This window comes from Paralichthys olivaceus, chromosome 16 (genome assembly GCF_024713975.1).
Source record: "Paralichthys olivaceus isolate ysfri-2021 chromosome 16, ASM2471397v2, whole genome shotgun sequence".
Lineage (NCBI taxonomy): Eukaryota > Metazoa > Chordata > Actinopteri > Pleuronectiformes > Paralichthyidae > Paralichthys > Paralichthys olivaceus.
This window is the reverse complement of record NC_091108.1, coordinates 7,393,972-7,417,339: the sequence shown is the minus strand read 5'-3', so window position 1 is coordinate 7,417,339 and position 23,368 is coordinate 7,393,972. Positions and strand designations below refer to the sequence as shown.

Below are 23,368 nucleotides of genomic sequence, written 5' to 3'. Positions count from 1 at the left end.
TGCTCGGAAAGTTTTGACTCTCCAGCTTTTCTTGTTGAACAGCGCAAATAAAACGCGTTGGGTAAAGATTGTGAAGGTTTAACAGATGCAGTGGCCGCTTTATGTAACGTGTTCCTGCACAGTCACACATGCAGAGGGAAGCTTCAGCAGCCAGGAAAAGGTACAAAAAAAACACACACGTATTCCTCACAGCCCATTGGTCCAAATTTTCCCTGTGCTGCCACAATACTGCACACACGTGACCTCCCTGTTTTCACCCAGTTTAACGCATGTACTTAAAAGACAGGCCACTGTGCCATTCAGCAACACAAGCACGATTCCCACTGCATCCATGTCATCCAGGTAAGACCACTGCTGCTGCTTCTGCTGCGGGGACAAGGATCAGTGGAAGCGGACCATGGCGGCGGCCACGAGCAGCAACACATCCACGCTCCAGATGAAGCACCCCAGCATCGAGCATACGCGGAAACGCATCGACCCGAGGAGGAGACAAGCGGCGCTGTCTTTTCTCAGCAACATTTCTCTGGATGGTCGCCCCGTGCAGGACGATGCAGAGAACCACACCGACGAGGAGAGCTCGCTTGAGCCGAGGACTAGACACAGCCTGGTTTCCCCGGAGCGCTCGGCGTGTGGGGCAGCCGCTGCCCCCGGAGCTGGAGCTGCCGCCGCTGCCGCCGCTGCTGCTGCGGCCGCGGCAGCGACAACAGCCGCCCAGGCGCTCGCGTTCGCAAACCAGGCTCTCCTCTCCAGCAGCCGGACCTCCTTCGGGACGGGTCCCGCAGCTGCCCCGGCGGCGGACGGGGATGGCGACGCTTTCATGTCCTCCTCCTCGGCTTTCAGCTCGCCCTTCTCCGCCGTCCCAACCTCGGCCAGGGGGAGGCTGCAGACCTACACTCAGGGAATCCTTCCTGCCTCCTACTCCAGACAGTCCTCCCAGAACTACTGCCTGGAGGGCGGACAGATAGCCAACTCTGCCATAGAGCTCCAGAGGTCGAGGTAACTCCACTGCCTGGTGTTTGAGGGACATGTAATTATAGTGTGTCTGCTGTTAGGATCATGTTAGAGGTCCAGAGCTGTGGCTGCAGGACTCTGCTGTTAAACTGTGTTTTCATTTTAAGCAAACAAGAAACGTAGCACATGAGCAGTGAGTCCACTTCATGTGTTGACCTGCAAACAAGTGTCTTCATTTGTTTGTGCTCCATATGCATTAGTACAATAAGATTCCACTGAAACACCCTCTACTGTATTATTATTGTTCTGCTGCAGCCATAACGTCATAGCAGCCAGATCATCTATTCTATTATATTTGAGTTAACCAGTAGTATCGCTTATTAATCAGTTAGTTCAAGACTTCATTTACACGTTGCATTTGGATCTTTGGTGGGTTCAGTGCTTGTGATTGTGTTTTTTACAAAAACACTATGGCCTTGATGAATAAATGAATGAATGAATGAATGAACTGAATAGTTTTCTTTCAGATTTCTTCCAGGCAGCTGTTTTTTTGTTTTTTTTAAAAAGGTACTTATCGATTTCCAAGCGTGGCATTCTGCCTGGACACAGCAACAATACACAGCAGGCGGAGAAAGTACAGCTGTGTGTGTGTGTGTGTGTGTGTGTGTGTGTGTGTGTGTGTGTGTGTACTGACTTCATGCAGATGGTTGCAGACTCATGACTCACTGGCGTGTACGAATACTTTGTGTGTAATCACAGGTCCAACAGCTGTGGAGCTGTAACCCAGTTTCCCTGGAGAGGAGACACAGCAGCACACCTCCTCTGCTCCTCTCTGTGTTTCTTGCTCACATGTTCTCATGCTCCACGCCAATTTACTGCACCTCAAATTATTTTTAGTCGTCATTCCATAAGCTGGCACGCACCTGCCACCTCCCTCTTCACCTCTGCGTAACAAACATCCTGTAACTCTACACCCCCTGTTCAAATGCACATACAAAAGGGACTCGCTGCTCCGAGTGAATGTCTTCTATTTGCCCTCTTTGTCCACTTCCCTTCGGATGGGACGAGGAGAGGTTTGAGGGTCTCGCCTCGCAGTGGGACAGCTGTCAGTAGCAGTCGTCTCATGGCTCTCTCACTGTCAGAACCTGCTGTCAAACCCCCTCTGCTGTGTCGCCCATTCAGAGCTCCTCACTCACCCCCAAAATCCTCTCCTCCCTCTGGTGACTCTGCCAGACATCTCTCAGGAAACTGCTTCATGGTGAAACGACTCCGTAAGCATCTAGTTCCCCTTCCTGACCTCGTGGAAATTGCACTGCTTAACGACAACAGCTTCCGAATGTCTAAATCTGTACCTTTTTTTTTAATAGAGAAAGAAGTGCATTGAAGATGTTACATAACATCCAAGGATCCATTAATCATTTTAAATAAGAGACTATTTACAGTAGAGGGAAGGAACAAAATAAAAAACAATGCAGTGCTGTGCAGTACATCTTTAACTGCAGCTTCAGGAATAAATAGAGATTAATTGATACTCACAGGCCCATAATAAAATTCAAACTAACGTATTACACAAATATAAAAGTTAAAGTTTTCATTGTTGTGAGCGCTTCCTGGGGGAAGAACCCATTAAATATCAGTCAATAAAAATCTGAATCAAGCAGATTGTAATATTATTACAGTGGATCTTTTTCAGCCATTTAAGAACAGATACTCATAGTTAAAAAATAAAATGTATTAAATTATAATTACCATGGTTTTCATGTCCTCGTGTCAACCACGTGTAGTAGTCTTCGGCATTAGCGGAGGTTTGTCACTATAGTGCCATTCGAGTTCAGATCAAAATCTCAAATACACAAGAACAAAAACAAGTATTAACAGTCAGTTTTAGATCCTGACAGTTGTCGGTACTCTGTGCTGTCGACACATTTCACTTCAGAACTAAGACAGTATTGAGGTTCAGTGCTCAGCTTTTGTCTGTTTCTACAATGCAGTCCTGTAGTAGGTACAGTATAATGTTGTTAAACCCTAACTACGCCATTTGGAATGTCTTTTGAAGGTCGACCACACAAAAATTAAAATGTCGAGAAGTAAGCAACCTGTTGATAGAGCGTCGCCGTATTCCACTGGCGCAGATAGACAAACGCTCCGCACAGTGCTTGGTTTGTTTTCAGAGGGCAGCTGGTGGAAACGTGTCCAGAGGTCCCTGGCTGGGAGAGGCAGGATGCCCAGGCTCTCTGAGAAGCAGCCTGGCTCCCAGCTCTGTGTTTTCTGTCCTCCACTTCCTCTCTCAGGAGCATCAGAGACACACTCTCCCCTCAGACTTTTTGGCCTTCAGTCTCGCTCCCATACAGGAAGTCGAGGAGCCTCTGATGTGCCGCCAGAACAGATTCTGCGAGGCCAGAATTGCCTTAGACCACATCCTAATCAGAGTCCAGTGCATAAAAATGTTATGTTTTCACATTCAGCTTTCCTTTCCCGCCTCAGCCTTCATCCATCATGATTGTTTGGACATTTTCGGTAATGCTTATGTAGCAATACAATACCTGAGTTTGTGCACCCATACTGCAGCAATACTTTTATTCCCCTCTGCCAAAGAGGTTCATGTTTGTCTGTCTGTTTATTTGTTAGCAGGATTACACAAAAACCACTAAACCGATTTCCATCAAACGTGTTGGGGGTATGGGGAAGTTCGGTGCACATCGGATAAAACCTCAGCTTTCATCCATGATGAATCAGCGTGCCAAGAGCAGTGCTTTAAATATAACATACCTCTTACCATCTGTCTTTGTCTCCCTGAGGCTGAGAGCTATTTTCTTTTCACCATTTCCCCACCAACACATGGCCAAGCCAAGTCTGTGGTTTCCAAAGAAAGTGCAGAATCATGCACATCATAGTATTTTACAAGATTTGTTCCAGCATGAGGCAGCAGAAACTACGACTAGAAAACAAGCAGCATACGCTACTCTCCTGCTCCTGTGGAGTTTTAGTGTGATTGGATCACGTTCCCCAGGAGAAGATGCTGATTGTTGCTCGTTGAGGTCATGGTTGGCATAATCACAGGCCTGTAAGAGAATGCTTTATTTTCCTTCACAGAGTCTCTCTATGTCTGAACCGTCAACAAATGCACAGAAAAGCCACTGTGAGCGTAAAGCTGGACTCACACCAATACATTGGAGGCATCCACTGAAATGCTGCTCATTCACTTTAAATGCATCATGTGTTGCCGAACTGCATTGTGGGTCTGTTGCCACGTTGCTTTCGAAGTTTACTTTTCTGCAGGCAAATCATGTTTCTTGCCTCAGCACTGGTCAGCCTTTCATCAGGTGGTTACGACTGCTTTTGTTTCTTTACTTTCATTTTCGTCCGTTTATTTTTCAAATCTGTGGATAAAACCCAGTTTCCCTCCCGGTGTGTTTGAGGATCAGAGCGGCTCAACAGCTCTGACTCTTTTTTAATCAGCATAATCACATTTCTCGTCGGCCTGGTTTGTATTTGTGTGAAGAAGCCCAGAACATTACATTTATTTCTGTTCTGGGACTCTGGTAAAACGGAGGACTGTGTGCTGTGGTAATCTGCCAACACTGTGTATGTGTGAAGCTGTTTAATCTCTGCATCTAAATAGTCCACCTGAGTTTTATAGCTTTATTACATGAAACCATTGAGCAGGATTATAAATAGTTGTTTTTTAAACATTTTAAATTCACAGAGAATGGTATGATGTTTGCAGTAGAAATAGCTGAGTGTGTAAGATTTAGGTGAAAGGGATCTAAATCTAAATTGTATGCATTGTAGTTTTCTTTACCCCAGAAAAGGCCCTCTATATTTAAATACTTTATATTTACATCGAGGGGACCCTCTCTATGGAGGCTTGCATGTCTTTTTTTACATTAGTCCAGACTGAACAAACTAAAGGCGAGGGGTGTTCATCTGCAACATGCAACTTCAGCACTAGATTCTCCACACTGTACCTTTAATGATGTATTAGTTGCATGTATGTAAACAGCATTAACATCTATTTAAGGTATAGCTACAGCAGGGATTGTATGACAGACACTGAGAGCCACTGATTTATACTGAGGCTTCTTTAGAAGCCTCCTACGGAGCCAAACTTGTAGAAATTGGTTGTTCTCACTCTAGTTGGCCTGAGTTAATGTTTCCATGGTTTGTGCCAGGCTTGGAAAACATCTTTTGCATTAAAAACACATCCTGCTGCTGCTGTTCAGCTGGATTCACGGATCAAAGTTCTCTTAAGCTCAGTTCACTTGCGTCCTCACGAAGTGGAAACATGCCCTTCGGCCAAGTGGTGAATGATTTTTTAAGGAATGTAACGATTCACTGAGAGTCCGACTGGAAAAAGGACATAATGTCACACAGAATGGAAACGGATTGGACAGATATTTTAGTTATTTGAAACTCAGGACAGATTGATGATAAAGTAGAACACTGTTTGCATGAGTTACTGGATAGGTTTGGATTTTACTCAATTCAGTTGTCATTCTGTTTTCAACCCGTGTGTTACTCTGCTGCAGCTCTGCAATAAATCACAAGGGAATTACAAAAAAGAAATACTGTATGAAAAAGACTTCAGAGTAACTTTGGAGGATATCTGCTACATTGGTTAACTCACATACCTGACAGCTCATTTTAGCTTTGGCTGAACTTTAATTTTTTTGTACATGAACTCAGAACTGAAAATGTAGTATTTCACCATATAGTGCACCAGGAAAGGATTGCTTCACTGCCAGAATGGACAGGATGAATGGTTGAAGTTTGAATCAGTTTACATGTTAGCATAGTAATGATTAAATACTTGGACAAATCAAACTTTATTTCTATGAACCTTAATTAATTGTGCAAAACGAAGGAGTAGGGCCAAGTGAGAAGATTTTTACGTTCTCATTCAAAACTGTTACAGTGGTCCATGCTAAGATCTGACAAACCAAAATGAAGTGGTTCACCATCAGAGCAAATTAGAAGCCTTGTTTTCTCAAACCAGCCAATTCATCTCATCTCAGTTTGTCATTGGAGGAGGATGATGATGTAAGACTGACCATAATGATCCTGCTCGTCTGACCTTCAGGCAGAGGTCAGGCCCCTTAATTATGAGCCTCTGAGCTCACGCTAGCACAGATAGTGCTGACGCCAGCTGCACGCTATTGTCTGAATTTTACTATCATGCTCCTTTAGCAGAGCTTGATGTTCTTCCCTCCACTTTATGATCACCAGGGTCATTATATACAGCGCAGAGGGTCAGCCGGAATAATGGCCCTCGGTTTCTCGTCTGCTTCAGCAGTCTGAATCCTCATGTAAACACTTATCTCACCCCATCTCCTCCAGTATACAGAGTTCACTGAGCTTGTGTTGGTTTAAACCCTGGGAGATCCTCAAGGACGGAGTCATCTTTTGTTAATCTGTCCTCATGCTCTGTCGTTTATTAACCAGCCGAGCTCCGCTGTCTCTCTCTTTGGCCCGAGATGCTCAGAGGAGAGGGGTGGGGGTCGGGTTTAAGTGTCATCTGCTTGTCTTTATGCTGCAGGCTCTACGGCATTACAACACATTTTGATTTGTTAAAATAATTAAATGGTGCAACATGATTTACGGTGGTGTGAACAGTCGCTTGTTTTCGCTCTGACTTGGCGCGGCGGAGCCGTAAGAGAGAGCTGTTGTTGAGCACTTGGTGACATACAGACCCTTTTGTGTGTCATGTTTTTGTTATTTCATCACTAATATTGTAATTTCCACTACTTTTATTGTGGCCACTTTGCAAGGCAGACTAAAGAGTTGGATTATGGTGTTATTGTGGTGCTAAATAAGCAATTACCACCTCATTTAGGAACAGCTCAGGCATACTTCACACACACACACATGCTCACACACTTTCTATCACACGCGGTTTGTTTCTGACACTGGCAGCCAATCATATCAAAGCGGTCCAGCAGAATTAGCCTGTTGAGTCGCGCAGCTTAAGTGTGAAATAAAGGCCATCTGTGACTAAATGTGTTACACAAAGTCCTTATAGAGCCAGCTAGCTATCCTCCTAGTAGCTCAGATCCAGGAAAATACTCTGATCTATGCAGGACTGAGGAGCGATCATTGACCACACCGATGCATGGTGGTGTTTACTGATGGACGTCGTAACTTGACTGTCCAGGACTTTTTTTGTGAATCAACCACAGAGCTTAGAGAAAAACGTGATAATTTACCTCCATCGTTTGACCTTCGTACTCACAACACTTCCAGGGCTTATATCAAACATGATTGCACGATCAAGCACCAAAAATATTTCCTTATTTCACTGCACTTTGATATATTTTTAGAATGGGTTAAACAATTTTTATGTCATATTGAACAAACAAACACTTTGGGGGTTTCAAGGGTAAACAGGGTTTAGCCCAGGCGACCACTTCTTCAGACTCAATTAAACAGAAAAAACATAAAATGCCTCCATACTGCTCATGTGGTGTCATCCAGACATTCATATTCAACTCAAAACAAGATCATTTACGCAGTTTTTTAAGCCTAAACATCCGCGGAGCTAGCAGACGTAGCCATACGATGCTGTGCCTGAGGGTTCGTAGGAAGTCAGGGCTTACGGACACTTGGATGACAACAGCACATGAGCAGTATGGACATTTCTTGTTTTTTCAATAGTAATGGATTTGGCTGCAACTTCACCCACCCCTCCATCAGCATAGTGGTGAGTGCATAATGAGTGAATTTTCATTTTTCGGTGAACTGTCCCTTTAAGCCTCCCCATTACTGACTAACTGTTTATCACTGTGAAAGTGTCAGGCGTCCTTGACTCATTTCAGTTTGTCAGTTGTTGTGTAAAGGTAAAGCGCGGTGATACCTTGGTTTATTCTAAAAGCTTAACTGACCTCTGTTTGAAAATCACATCTTTTGGATGCCAACCTTTTACATTCCTGTATTACTGTGGAGCAGACTTTGATCAGTGTTCTCTTTTCATCAAATTGCTTTGCAGTATAATTTGTTCATGAAAAATCGGCATAAAAGGAATATTATGATTATTTGGCCAGAGCTGGTTCATGAATGTTGGTCCTGTAAGATTCCGGTGTGATACATTTCTTAATTTCCCCCCTAACTTTTAACTTCCCCTTTTTGTGTCTCCTTAGACGAAGACTAATCTCTCAGCGCTCTTCGCTTGAAACGCTAGAAGACATTGAGGAAAATGCTCCTCTACGCAGGTAGTAAACTGCACATTCACATTGTCCGCCACCATATGTCTTGTCTGTCGGTGTAATGTACCCAACTGGCACAGTTTCTCTGTGTGTTATTTACTGATGATGTGTGTTTGTTTTTCTTTGTTTCTAGATGCAGAACCCTATCTGGTTCCCCTCGACCAAAGAGCTTCAAGAAGGTCCACTTCATAAAGAACATGAGGCAACATGATATGCGAAATGGAAGGTATGAAGGCAAACAGCCCCTTAGTCAATACAAGTCCTCAGTGGATAATGGCAGACTGCCCCAGTCAATGAAGTGCAGTTTGGATGTTTCTCACATTACAGGCCACACGGAGGCGAGCCGGCCAGCATGTTGTTCTCACTTATTAAGAACATGTAACTGATCAGAATCATTTCTGTACTAAATGCAATTTATTACATTTCTATCTTTATCACAGTTGAAATTTTTGAGTCACACATAATATCACTCATAAAAATTCTAAATCGCACAAACACAATCATGTGTCCAGAGCACAAATCCCTACATACAGACAACGTTTGGCACAGTGGTGTTGATGTTTTGTTGAGTGTGCATGAAGGACCTGATGAGGAGATGGTTGTTAAATGTAGGCCAGGAGACCAGCACAGTGTGTTTCTGAGTGATAACGCTCTGGTGATTTTCATCATTTTCACTGTCACATTCTTTGGCTTTGAAAGATAATTGAGTTAGTGTTTTTCTCAGTCTTTTACTTCACAGAATTCTGTGCTTTTTTTTTGAGTAAATAATCCTCTTTCAGCTGAATTGCTTTTAAAGTATAATGAATACATTCAAATAGTTGTGTATTTATATTTTTCAGTTATTTGACTGACACGCAGAAGCAGATCTCACACTGAAGTCAAGTACCCAGAACGAGTCAGTTTACCCTCTTGATGAGATGAGTTAATAGGTTCCGTTGTTTTCTCTCATTTCCAGATCAGATGTGGGATAATGCTGAGCTGTATCTCCCACACCATTAATAACTTGCTCGTTGATTAACTGATGCCAAAACAATTCACTTTTTGTGACTCATGTGCCGCTTGCATCCCTTTTGGCCGAGTAGGGACATTCATCATGTGTCTGTGAGTTGCGGCTATTAAAAGATTGATATCTGGTCCCTGGTAAACCTTTTTTAATGGATACTGTTTGTACACAAGTAGAATGTTTTGAAGATTAAGATCTCGCAGCAAAAATGCATCATTTTCTCCCAAACCACTGACTACATGCTACAACACTACAAAACAACACACACACTGAAACTGAATTCTCAGTTCATGCTCTTCATTCATTTCAAGTTTTTACTGCACACTTTTTTCCCCAACTTTAACCTGTGGCTCTTGTCAGATAGACATTGATTAGCTTGTTTTTGTTTTTATAGGATAGTCCTTATCAGTGGCAGAAGATCCTTCTATAGTGTATTTTCTGTCCTGCCCTATCGAGATTGTAGCCAAGCAGGGTATGTATCCGACAGCATGCCGAACTTTGAAACTTCCTCCAGCCTGTGCTCCCTCTTTGTCTTTGTTTTCCCATCCCTCTCTTACTTTGGATATACTCTCCTCTGACTGGTGCATACATCACTAAGGGCTGGTTTTGGTGGATGCATTTTTACATTAACGTTTAAAAAAATATAAAGAACCATTCGGCTGAAATGGGCTTTAAAGAAATAATTTGGTATAAATGTTGAGCACATTGTAACCTAATGCTTGTTGCTTGCGTTGCTGTTTTCACATATCGGCTCTGGTGGCTTTTGGGCACTCATTCCTTTCGTTCAAGTCAACTCATTTTTGTCTGTCGCTGGCTTTGCTGCGTACCATTTAAGGCTACATCCATACTACTACGTTTTCATTTGAAACACATCAACTCTGCTACAGACGCCTGACGCAGTTGGACCAGGACTGTGTTTTAATCTGGACGAGCATAAAGGGAGATGTTCGGATCAATGAGGTCATATCACGTAGCCTGATTCGTCAGGCAGCCTCCCGAAACTAAACAACCATCAACAGCCTTGGCTACCAGTGTACAACGTAACATGGATCAATTGCAAGCATTGCAGACTCTGTTGTCTTTGCTAAGAGCTGCATTTTATAATGATACAACTTCTTACATGGGTCAGAAACCAACTAATATTTATTACAATCTCCGACTACACCCGTGTCCAGAGGGTCTGAGCAGGACTCTCTTGTCCTCATGTTAACACAGGCATGCTCAGTTTACATGAGTGGTTATGTGATATGTGTTTGGACATGGATTTAAATTGATACACAGCTGAAACGCTGATGTGGACAGATAACAAACAAAAACATAGTAGTATGGATGCAGACTCACCTCAGTGAGATTCCTGCTGTCTCTAGAGTCAGACATTCTAATTAAATTAATTGTGGTCTAATCATCAACAATGCTGCTAGACTGGAACATCTGTTGTGTGTCCCTGTTGTTGCGTTTAACCATTTCTTTTTTTGAAGTAAAACAAAGGTCAATGTTACGGCCACCCACCTGGCTTGTGTGGGGGAATCTCTGGCATGGGCATAGCACCGACGCCCCCCCCCCCCCGCACCAAGTCACATGAATCGGTGTGTTTTGGAGGAAACGAAAGAGAAAAGGGACAGATAAACACCAGAGGACACAATGCGCAGAAAAGAAAAGCTTCACACTGGGGCTTAGTGAAGAACATAAAAGGCTCAATCAGTTTGTGGAATTTCCTAATCCAGCCAATCAGTGCAGGTCAAGGGTAAATAAACCCCCAGCTCTTTCCAGTACGCACATTTGACAGCTCATTGCTGCTAATTGAGAGTTTACAGTGAGTTGGCTCAGTCAAGTCAAGTGTAACAACAACTTTTTTTAATTGTCTGGGCTGATTGCATGTCGGTTTTCCTCTTTTTAATCTCCTGTCTTTTGTCTTTAACTCCTGCCCCATGAACAAATAATACCCAATTTCACACAGTCGACTGCTCCAAACAAACAACCACTTTTATACGTCTGTTAAATATTACAACCAGGAGATGATTAGGTTAGCATAGCATTAAGACTGGACACAAGGGAGAATCAGCTATATCTTGGGTAATGATGGGGGCTAATTCTTGGACAGGTACAGTAACTTCTTCCAGGATGATGATTTTTCCCACCAGGAAGTTACTGGTCCTGGCTGAAATAACAGATCCACGCCTAAAACAACAACTTGTATTTATTACTCCACCATTCTGCAAACAAACAAGATGAAAGTTGATCTGTTTTAACCTTTGGACAGAGCTGTTTTCTTACTTAAAGCTCAGCTTTGCCAAATTACTGCTGGTGGTACTTTCACATTTAGCAGATTGACATGAAAGTGGTTCTGATCTTATCATCTAATTTTTTCCCAAAATGTCAAATAGCGCAGACTTAATGGCTGCGTAACCGGACGCATGTGTTTATGGGGAGATGCTGTCTCGTGACGGCCAGATGATCTTGCGTTCCAACTCCTCTTGGTTCAGTCGTAACTATCCCTGGTAGACTTCTGCATGTTCTCCTTGTACTGGCATGTACTACACGTGTTTCTGACCCTTAAAGACATGCATGTTAGGTAATGCTCGTGGCATTGCAGCGTAGTCGCAGTTGGAGATATTAGATGGGTCAACATGCAAAGATTTCCTCACAGGGAATATTGACGTATAACCTAGTGACACTGACATTTTGTTTAAGGGGTGGAGCTTAAGCAATACTCTGGGAAAATGACTACAAATCAGTCAACACTAAAATCCCAATGTGAGCTGTAAAGTGTTTGGTAGTGGAGTTAGAGCAGGGTTCAAGATTCCTTAGGTCATGTCAATATTTATTCTTTGTTCAGCTATTTTTAATTTAGAAACATTAGGCAGGATATAATGAGCACTATTGTAAATATTATAACACCACTAACATACAGAGGTGTAAAGCCAGTGATTCCTACTCATGCATGTCACTGAGTAATATCAGCTTTCTTTATGATTTCCTTTCATTCCTCCTCATCCTCAGCAGACTGAAGCTTCACAGCAAAGCTCTTCTCCCTAGAAAGCTTTCCGTCTCTTGTGTTTCCCCTCTTTTTTTTTTTAGTGTAATCTTCCCTGTTGCTGCAAGATGTCTGCTGCCTGGGGATATCCGTGTCTATGGTGCATCTGTCAACATTTTGTCCTTACATGCCTGTCTGCAAGATAACACTGTTTTCATTATAACAGATTGGCCACACATGTCATCGAAACACTGGGAGTGTCATGTGAGGACCCGCTGTGTCATTTCTTTCTATTCGTCCGTGCACCATTTTAAACAGGAAGCAAGGCCGGGCTTGGGGGGGGGGTAGAAAAACAAGACAGCGCTGCAGCTGATTGCCTCTAAAATTGACCTACAATGAACAAATTATGAGCTAAAATAAGGCTGGAGTTAATATTTAACAAGCACAGGCGGATATTTGGAACTTTTTGTTGCTTTGATTAAACAATACATTTATTTTTAGCTCTGATATATGAATGGAAATTTGGACTTTTAAGTATTTACATTTTCCAATGATCTTTTAATCTCAAGTCTTAAATCATTGGAAAAAAATTGCCCTTAGCTTTGCATTATGTCATTCAGTGAAGCAGAGTGCGAATAAAGAGGATGCATGTAATCATCGCTCTGAAATAGCCTTTATTAGCACTGACCTAAAATCATCCAGTTAATTCATAGCTGTAACTACTGTTTACTTTCATTTTCCTCTGTAGATTCCTTATGCCAGTATAATGCCTTATTAAATACAAGTTTATGGGCACACAGTTTTATTTTCATGTGATTGCTCAATTCTGTAATATTGGGCCTGTGAAAAAATATTTAATTCAATGGCGACTGATACACTTAACTCTCCAGCCACCTGTTGTTTTACTTCAGCCGATCTGACCTGCAAATCTCCCACAGTAGAATGCAGCTGAGTTTAAAAACTATACTCTTCCCCCATCCTTCCTCCCAAGGGTGCACTTTATTTCTGATTGCCCTGAGATGCCCATGGAAACGGGCAATTACAGAAACTAGGCCAGTTGATAGACACAGATTGATACAGGGCCTAAATCTGCAAGTTAGAGATGCAGAGGTGAGATAGAACAGATCTCAAAAGAGAGGAGATGGAGATAAAACCAGGCACAGAATTGTTAGTATGATGAAAACAAATCGTGGTGTCATGTGCTCATCATCAGGGAGGTAAAGCTGGAAGGAGGGCGTCAGCGGCACCCTTCAGGAAGTGTTAGTGCCAAGGAGATGGTGATTGGACTGGAGGGAGTGGAGTTAGGAGCAGATGGAAAGGTGAGAACTCAGCAGAAGTATGCACTTATGAAAAATGGATTTTGTCAGCATTTTCGCCTATGATGTCTTTATATAACCCAAAAAATGCAAAATTTTGAGATATTTAGAGATTTAAAAATTTGATATTGATCTTTAGTGAGTAGAGCTGGATGCTGCTCCAATAATTTTAGCTCTAACATGAAGAAATATTTCTTTAAATAAGAAGCCTAATTTTGTTTTACCTTTTTTTTCTAAGCTCTGTGTTAAAACATAACAGCTAGAAGAATGGATTGTACATATGGAATGGCTGAAAAGGGCCATTTTTTAACTTGTGAACATTACTGCTCATTTGCAACTGTTTTAATAAGTGATCAAATTTATATAAAAATGCTAAAGTGCAAAATAAACATTTAAAATTTAACTTGCTGATGTTGTTGTTGTATGTCATAATGCAACAACAACATCATTACATAGTGTCTGAAAATGAGCTCACTATTAAGGCTTTTTGGGAAACGGACATAACCGTACATGCCTGTGTCCGCAGACTGTATCCTACACCCAGTTCCTGTATCCCACCAATGTGCTGGGTGGTCGAAGAAACACCATCGACTCCACCTCCTCCTTCTCTCAGTCTCGTAACGCCAGCCACCGCAGCCTCAGCCTGGGCCGAGCCAACAGCAACCAGAGCAGCATAGACACAGGTTAGTCGCCCGCCAGCAAATACTTACGTGATTAATTACGACTGTTGGTTGTGTACTCTTCATCCACCAGTTGGTGTTTTTTTTCATTATCCAATGTACTTGTATTGGAAAGGAAATGGGGCAAATGTTAACTTGTGGCTCGACCTCTGTCGCTGTGTTTGTGCTCACGGCAGGGAATGATTTGGCCGACTTTCGGGAATACGACCCCAACCTGCTGGATGACCCTCAGTGGCCTTGTGGAAAACACAAGCGAGTCCTCATCTTCCCCTCCTACATGGTGAGCAAGGTCTCAAGCTGTTTCTAACACACCATTAGCAGCAGCAAACTGCAGTACTCTTGAGAATACAATGGAAACTTTGTTTTTGTCCAGGACGTAATTCACAAACCTACGTTTTGAAATGTGTTATTGAACTTTCCTGCAGTATCTCACCATTAATGCTTTTTTAATATAGTAATTTTTGGCGCTATGATCGTTTTCGCACAACAAACCCAGAACAATCACCAGGAAGATTTTATTGGCTCTAAAAAGTCCTCCTGAATTTAATCAGCTGTTTTTGAAAGGCAGCAAGGAGGATGTTTCAGACAGTTTTAATCAGGAAGGTCATTGGCTCAGACTCTCTCCCACCTTCTGAGGCCTGAAAGCAGATACATTTATTATTTTCATGCAGAGGGCAGTAGCTGTTAAAACAGCCCCTACAACAGTTGGTGTAGTGTTTACGTCTCCGCACTAATCACTCTCACTGTTCCAGACAAGAACGAATGTTTTATTGTGGTTGGACGAGCAGGTAAAAAAAAAAAAACCTGACCAGACTCCCACCTCATTCTTTCCCGGGCTCTGTTTATGTTAGGCAGACTGGCAGAATGCACAACAAGGACTGGCAGAGTTGAAATGTTCAGTCAAGGCCAGGCTATGCTTTTTTTCCCCCCCTCTCTTCTCTTCCTCCAATTACAAAACCCAGCATCTCACAACAATGGCTATTGTGTTTGCTGCAGGACTGGAACCAGTAAATTCTCAGCATTGCAGGAGTTGAACACAGACCCGACTTTAACTGAACTTTTACATTCAAGCAGCAGATAGTATTCGCTTATCTTTTTTTTTCCATCCTCATCATGCAATTGAGGAAACGACCTTGGATGTGATTATGAAGCAAAGAATTGTATAGGTGGTAAAGACGCATGTTTAGTGCACATTCCTGAAAACATGGAATAATGAAATGTTCTGACACAAGTTGGTGTAGGACATGATCATAGCTGACAGACGTGAGCCAGTGCTGGGCTTTTTTTATGTTCTCTTCCCGGAGCTGACCATCGATAAGCATTCGTTCTCCTTCATGCTTCATGATCAGTAGCATGGCGATCAGCGTGGATCTTTATTATTCACATTCCATACTCTGCCTGCATACAGAGAGCCATCCTTCTATTTCTAGAACTACTGCAGTGTGTCCCTATTCCATTGGTGAACACTATAGTAAAGGAACAAGGATGCAGAAAGTGTAAATATGTATGTTATGTATGTTTAATTTAAATTTGAAATAGTATTATACTGCAGCAAACTTTTGTGCTTGATTCTTAATTTCCAATCATTGCAAAGAAAAGCAGCAAATCGTCCCCTTTCGTGAAACTGGAACCAACAAAGATTATATTATTTTTTGCGTTGGATGGTAAGTTGTCGACATAGAAGACAACATTATCAAAACATAAGTTCAAAAGTCCAAGACGATTACTACACTTCAGAGTTGTAACAGTCACCCAGCAGGGTAAGGGTTATGTGGCGGCTGGGTTGAGATAAAAAAAAAAAAACGGGTGTGTGCTTGTTTCAGTGTGCCTGTGTAATCGTGTGATAGGCGAGTCTGTGTGTACATGTGTGAGGCTGAAAAACCAGAAAGAAAGCAGGAAGAGCAAATAAATTGGAAATAAATCAACAGCACAAAGAGCTATGGTGTGTCAAAGTTACTTCAAAAAATACAGACATACCATGACTTTCCTGCGGACTGATTTCTACGTAAATGGAACAATTTTCCAAAATAAATCCAGAGGATGTGACGTCACTGCTCTCTTCCGAGTGATGTACCTCGATGCTTCTTTCGCGCCGCTGCATCAAAAATGTGCAACTCTAGTAAACGTTATCTTAGAAATGCAGTCCACTAACCACAACAACTGACTACGTCCCAGCACAACACAACTCCCCGTTAGTCAAAGTCCAGTCTAACGTAACCAGGCCTCATGCACTGTATATGTCTGTGTTCAAGGTGATAACAGTCTTACTCTAGTTACATTTATTAACATGATGCTAAGTATTTAAATTAAAGGGCCCATCGTAGAATAAAGAAAACTTCATAAACACAGTAGTGAAAACATCACTAGGATCACCAGTGTCATTAAGAACAAGTGTTTTCTGTCTGTTTATTGAATTCTAATTTTGGCTTCTGTGAATGTGTGTTTATTGTCTGACTTTAAGATTTTAGGAATTATTTTGGTGCAATGCAATATTATTTCTATTACTTGGATGAATTATCTATTCAGCAAGCAGCAAAGATCCTTTTACCTCATCTTTAATCTAAACCGTGAATCCAACCAGGGACTAGAATTGCACTTTGCTCGACTGGGATTAGATTTCCAAACCCAGACTCTCGGACCCTTGTTAAACCGTCTCGATGTGACTCACCCACCTTGTACACAAAGCGTGCTGTAACAAGCTCTGAGGATTTTTTTAAGAGGAGCCTGATGAAGGCGTGGAAAAGCTCTGTACGCAATTCACTATTTTACATGTCCTCTAGGTTTTTAAAGGAAAAGACTGGTGATCATCTGTTTCTTTCTTATTGTCCCATTCAAAAAAAAAGATACACAGGAAATACTTGTTTTAGTCTTTTCATGGAATTTGTTGACTATCATTAAGATACAAGAATATCACTTGGTCTTTTAAGTGACATAACACCAGTGCTCAGTGAGCCTCATTGTGAGACAGTGGAATCCAACACTAGCGTGCAAGGATCCAGCTCGCTGCTGAAAGTTTGGTCACTCTGACACCGCCTCTGGTTTTTCCTTTTCAGACTACGGTCATCGAATACGTCAAACCGTCTGACCTCAAGAAAGACATGAACGAAACCTTCAAGGAGAAATTCCCCCACATTCGGCTCACGCTCAGCAAGATAAGGAGGTAAAACGGACAGAAAGTGTGTCCATAAAGATGATTTTACAGTTTCCTTCCTTTTCATCTACACCTTTCTCCTTCCTCATTCTCTCTTTTTTTTCCACTCTATGCAGCTTAAAAAGGGAAATAAGGAAGCTGGCTCAGGATGAGTGTGGTTACGAGGAACCCACAGTGGCCATGGCTTTTGTCTACTTTGAAAAACTTGTTCTTCAAGGCAAACTAAACAAGCAGAACCGTAAACTCTGTGCCGGAGCTTGTGTCCTTCTGGCGGCAAAGATCGGTGGGGATCTTAAGAAACATGAAGTCAAGCTCTTGATAGATGTAAGTTTCTCCACACACACATCCAAAACTCAAGACTTTACACCTTTGTATGTTTTTTTTGTATCATCTTAAAGAGTCAACAGGTTAAACATAAATAGTTTTGTGCGAGCATCAAAAACTGACGGACATATCAAAACAAACCATAAAACTAAAACTGTCTGCGTGGCTGGACACCACGGCATGTGAAGGAAATCTCCTGACCTGAAGGAAGACGTCCTCTGGAGATCTCAGACGTCTTTTTGTTGAAGCTTGATGCATCTAAAAGAAAAAAAGATGAGCAACACAAGTGTTAATAAACCTGTGGCACGCCGCAACAGGCCAACACTCATAAACCCTTGTGGTAATATCCCTTATGTCCACATCTGGATATTCTTCATTGAATCACATAATAAAACATAACCTCACGTTTCACATGAATCATATTGTGAACTCTTGTCCTGCAAACAAAGCGCTTGTGTTACCAAATGACCGTGTGACCTTGGGGCTTCACCGCTAACACTGATTGTCTGAGGGCCCTTGGTTGCTAAGGTCACTGCTGATGGGGAATGAGAAGAAACATCCAAACAGCCATTTTAGATCTGACTAACGAATAACTATGTTTTAAAGTTAAAGATGTTGTGATAATAACCGTGATATTTGAAAACTTTTGATATCACGTTGTAAAATGTAAAAGGAAGAGCCTCTTCAAACTCATCTTATCTGCATAAAGAATTAAATGTCATATATTAACATGCCATACACCTTTAGATTGATTAGATGCAGTTCATTTTACAGAAATGAGCAGAAAGGTTTTGGGGATGTCTAAGAAAACATAGAAACATAAGATATTTTACCTCTGGTATCCTTTTGTCCATGGCAGAGCAGGGCCAGCCCTCGAAACACTGGTTGAAAATAAGTAGGTGTGGTTATCAGCAGCACGACATGTATCCATTGTTTGATCTTTATCCTCTTTTTGGCAGAAACTGGAGGAGAGGTTCCGAGTGAACCGCCGAGAGCTGATAGCCTTCGAGTTCCCTGTCCTGGTGGCGCTGGAGTTCAACCTGCACCTGCCCGAACACGAGGTCATGCCCCACTACAGACGCCTGCTGCAGACCACCTAGCATCGGTGACCCATCAGGAGGACGACCACCATGTTCTCCTGATCCATATCCCTCGGTATCCATCCTCCCCTACTCTTCTCCTCCGCGACTTCAAGGTTGTCACTCAACAGCGGCAGGTCCTCGCTTAGACACCTCTCCTTCATCTCAGAGACCTGGAATCAGCCAAAGGGACACACATTTTTAAACAAACTTTTTTCCATTTTTTGACTTCTACATTCATAATCACTACATGGACTTGTGAAAGAAAGAGTTTAATCGTCTGCAAATGATGTTTTTATAGTTTGACCTCTCTTCATCTTCACTTTGTGTATTTTAGACTCCTCTTGTTGCTGAAGAGAGCTGTTTTCATTTGAATCTTGAATTTCTCTCACACAGTTAAAGAAACAAATGATTGTAGCTTTTTTTTTTTTTTTTTTTTTTTTTTTTTTTTTAAATCATCTCTTGTCATTAATCTCCTTCTTGTTAACTTTGGTATGATTGGTTGCCTCCTGAGCTGCATAAAACCTAAACAAAACCATTTTAAGTGGCTGGTTTTGGCTGGACTGTTATTCCTCAGAGCTAGTTTTTGCAAGTCATCGTCTTAAAAGTGCACTTTTTGAATACTGCGAGTCATGGGCCGAACGGGGACATGTTTTTCTTTTTTCAGACTTTTAATGAGCTTGAGAACTAACCTTGAAAAATAGTTCTCAAGCACAACACGCTTCATTCAACCTCTGATAAAATTTTCTCTCCTGTGTTGTATTCAATATTTTCTAGCCACAAGTATCCGCATGATTGTTGAGATGGGACTCCCTCTTTTCCATTCATTTTCTACCAGTCAGACGCTTGCCATGGACTCACAGAGACCAGACCCACTTTGATCAGTGTCGAATTTCCCGTGCTCTATGTTAGAGTGTATCGTTAGCACGTTTACGGTGCTATAATGGGGTCAAGATGGTCGTTCTGACGAGTGCAAACGCAGCCATTAACCAGGGACGATGATTGGCAGAAGGGAACTCTTGTGTTAAGAGAGAGAATGTCCTTAACCTTGTGGATGCAGGTTAAGACCCTGTGCCGGTCATCCTGCTGAAGTGTCCTTGAGCAAGACACAGAGTAGCTCCAGGTTTTAGGGACACTGCTCCTGAAAAGGATCAAACATTTGCAAAGAACTGGATTTAGCATTTGAAATATTGGTTGTTGTTTAGGAAAACACATTTGGGAGGAAATTGTGCCAATATGACCAATTAAAAAAAGTATTATTCCATTTACTTGGCATGTATCTTAACTTGATTGCTTTTTTATTACCTTGAAATTGTCTCACATGAAACCACAGAGTATTGAGCGGCAACCAGATCAGGAACATACAGTCGACCTGCTGGTGTTTGATGCTGATATTTGAAGGCATTTGAGCTGAAATGATCACAAAACCAAATTTTGTAATGATGAAAGCATGGATCGTGCTGATTGAAGGTGGGAAAAAAATACTGAGCTTCTTTCTGATTGCAAGCCCAAAGATTTCGCTGTGAGATGCACTCTGACTCTGTGAGGAAACACTCATGGGCGTCACTCACTACCTGTGTATGTTTGTAAATAAACTGCTTTGCTTGTTCAATCAAAATAAGACTGAGGTTTCCTTGTTCCTGAATGTGATGTGAATCTGCAGACTAATGATTTTCAGGTGGTTCCCCTGTCTATTCCTCTAGCGCCACCATCAGGTTAACATCATAGAATGTACATAAAGATGGTGTCACAACTTTCTCCCACTATCCAGAAGTTAAGCCAAAATATCCCTATCCCTATACTCTATCAAATAACTAATCAAAAAAGAAACTTCAACAAACACTTCAGTGTGATAAAAACTAAAGGAAAGTTTTAAAGTGTGCATTGAATTTTTTTCTTTGATTTGGTCCATGTCGTATCCACTAACCCAGAGGAGGTTGGATTAAACACCTATACTGCAGCCAGCCACCAGGCGGTGATCAGGATACTTTGGCTTCACTTTAGGGGAGAGGTCATGTCGTCCATTTTTATTTACATTTTGTAGTTTCTAGTTGTTTCGACAGATTACTAAAACATTTGGTTCATGACCAGTTTAGAATAAATTCTAATCAAATGGTTTAATCTTGAACTTTTCATATTGAGGCATTATCCCATCAGCCTCAGCTGTGCATGGTGCACTGTTGATAAGAAACATATGTCCCCCCAGGTTACCATGGAAATGTATCACCCGTACTGGTTTGGATTAGTTTAGCTTAAGTTCAAGTTAAAGCAGTGTTACATTAAGACTGAAACAATTATTTTCTCCAACGTTTCTCAAGTTTACAATTTCTTTAAATGGCAAACTGTGAAAAATGTGTGCAACACTTTTTTTTTTAAATCTCACACTAACACTAACATGTGCACTTGATACTAAACATCTGAGTCTAAAGGATGGTGTAATATTGCAAATGCTTTTTAAATGCACTGTAATTAAAATACAATCATCCACCCATGGCTGTGGCCTCGTAGCAAAAGAGAACAAATGGACAGAAACACAAGGGAATCATCTATTAAAAATGCGAGTGGCAGCAAAACCTATTTCATTAAACTCTTCAGCCTCTTGGAAATTCTAAAGATTCTGTAGCTATATGTGACAAATTACTTATCAGGGATCATATTTGCTGTTCTGATGCTCATGGTGCGGCTCATCTATTAATTTACAGCATTAAAGACACTAAAAAACAACCAATTAATCATGGGACCTGAACTCACATGACACATGACAAGATTATCAGCAGAGCTCTGCAACAAATTGAGTTAATCTGTACTTTGTCAAAACCCAAGTTCACTGACTTCTCTAAACTCTGCTGCCAAGACTTTTATCTCAGCAGTGGTTCTGTTCATTTATCTGTCACTGCCTCATTCTCCGTATTAAATCTTCAATGTGAGCTACAATCAACCACAGTTTTTAAGATTTCTGCTCCAAGTCCATGTTGAACCAGACGTGACTTAGTCAAGACAACATTAATCCCTTCTTATTTGGAGCCACCTTAATCAAACACACCTCATTTCAGCACATGACACTGCAGCGGCCTTGACTGGAAGTGGACTGCACCTGTGGCTCTGATGCAACCTCAGAGGTCTGTTTCTCATGGAGGGGGAACTCTCCCAGCCTGACACATTTACAACGTAAACAAGGCCCGCCAGTCACGCCAGTCTCGTGCTGCCATCAAAACAAACAGAGCAGGCCCGAGCGTGGACACATGGCATACGTGGCTTAGTCCCCTCCATTGACGGCCTAATTCCCCCCTCAGCGACTCATAAAGGGGTCTATTGATCTGCCTTCCTGAGCCCTGCTCACACATAAGTGACCCTCATTGTGAAAATATGTGTACCATCGTTTGGGGCAAGCCGCGGTCTATTGCCCTTCCCTTTAAAATAACATTTGGCTGAAACGGCATTTTGCCCCTTTTCCTGTCATGATACTGTGACTCAGGGCTTTTCCGTCATTTACAGTAGTTTGTAAACAAGGAAGTGTGGACGCTGAGGCTTGTGGTACAAAAGCTGCAGAAATAACTGTGTGGGAATCAATTCGATTTCCTTAATTTTGAGTTTTGTTTCAGCACCAACACCAGTTTGTGAAGCTCAGTTTTTGATGATGTGAACAATGTGATTGTCTTTCTTCAGCGACTGTATCGTTGTGTTTTTATCCCAAATTCCTGAGTGCTCAGGTCGTGGAGAGCTCTGCGGGTGGACCTGAAAATCTGATCTGTTTGACAACGCTACCCAATCCTTTTTGTTCCACCCCAAGAGTCTATTTCAGAGACAGCCGAGCCCACTGTAACAGAAAACCAGTGACGCAGAGCGGGACATTAAATGCTTCTTACACTTATTTATTGATGGATCACGCAGATCCACTTTTCTTTAAATCTGCGGAAGGAAAACAGACGGAGAGGGTCGACGGCACAGATAGGACGAGGTCTGGATAAAGTATGTGGTGTATTTTATATAGAAAAATAAGTTGAAACGCAGATGCCACATACACATAATTTTATATTTTTTTGAATTAGGGCATTTCTGTGTTACACTCAAACTGTTGTCAGCCCAAAATTTGCCAAAATTTTACTTGATTCTCTTAGACTTGTGAGAATATTTCCTCAAAATGTTTTTCACACCCTCGTGAACTACAATGAGCCTTTCTGTACAGTATGTACGTGTCAGAAGACAGGGGCAGGTCAGTGTCTGGTGGAGAGAGGTGAGCTTTGCACATCTTACATAATCATGCGCTCACAACGCTCTCCCCTGCAGAGGAAATTAATATTTTAATCTCTCAGCTCGATTCAAAGAACAGTCCCCGGCTCCTGCGGGGCAGCGGATAAATAAGTCATGAGCTGGAGGTTTGTGTGACAACAGGGTTGGACGCAGTCACAACAACACACACTGTGAGGAAGCACACGCAGCTCCGGGCTTGGCGGCTACTCTCAGATGGGATGTGAGTGACTGACGGCCTCTGAAGTTTTAGTGTAAATATTCAAATGCTGCCACTTTAGAGAACAACCGGCACCATTATGCTCAGTTGGACTCCGCATTTGGAAAAACGGACAAAGTAAAAGCACTGCACGGCTGCTTATCTTCAAGACATGAAAATTAGGTCAATCAACATCTACATTACTGAGAGCAGGACGCAGACAGAGCTTTGTGAATGGAGGACG

The 23,368-nt window shown here is 42.0% G+C and overlaps 1 protein-coding gene across 4 annotated transcripts; it reads left to right on the top strand.

The window, feature by feature from the left end:
- Positions 1-20,295, top strand: cables1 (Cdk5 and Abl enzyme substrate 1). Of its 4 annotated transcripts, XM_020112854.2 has the most exons (11): positions 22-160; positions 343-996; positions 8,085-8,156; positions 8,284-8,376; positions 9,548-9,625; positions 13,341-13,446; positions 13,970-14,126; positions 14,300-14,403; positions 17,177-17,283; positions 17,391-17,598; positions 18,558-20,295. In XM_020112854.2, exons 2-11 carry the CDS (start codon positions 398-400, stop codon positions 18,696-18,698), a joined length of 1,665 nt encoding a protein of 554 aa, XP_019968413.1. In that variant the 5' UTR covers positions 22-160; positions 343-397; the 3' UTR covers positions 18,699-20,295. The 4 variants fall into 4 exon arrangements, with proteins under 4 accessions (XP_019968428.1, XP_019968413.1, XP_019968405.1 ...); XM_020112869.2 differs by lacking the exon at positions 343-996 and having other exon boundaries at positions 1-160; XM_020112846.2 differs by lacking the exon at positions 22-160 and having other exon boundaries at positions 222-996.
- The last annotated feature ends 3,073 nt before the right edge of the window (positions 20,296-23,368 follow it).

Excerpts from the sequence above, each read along its gene's own strand:
- cables1 (XM_020112854.2), top strand. The coding sequence starts at position 398 with ATGGCGGCGGCCACGAGCAGCAACACATCCACGCTCCAGATGAAGCAC. Across the intron at positions 14,404-17,176 it reads TCATCTTCCCCTCCTACATG|ACTACGGTCATCGAATACGT; the intron begins GTGAGCAAGGTC and ends TTTCCTTTTCAG. Across the intron at positions 17,284-17,390 it reads ACGCTCAGCAAGATAAGGAG|CTTAAAAAGGGAAATAAGGA; the intron begins GTAAAACGGACA and ends CACTCTATGCAG.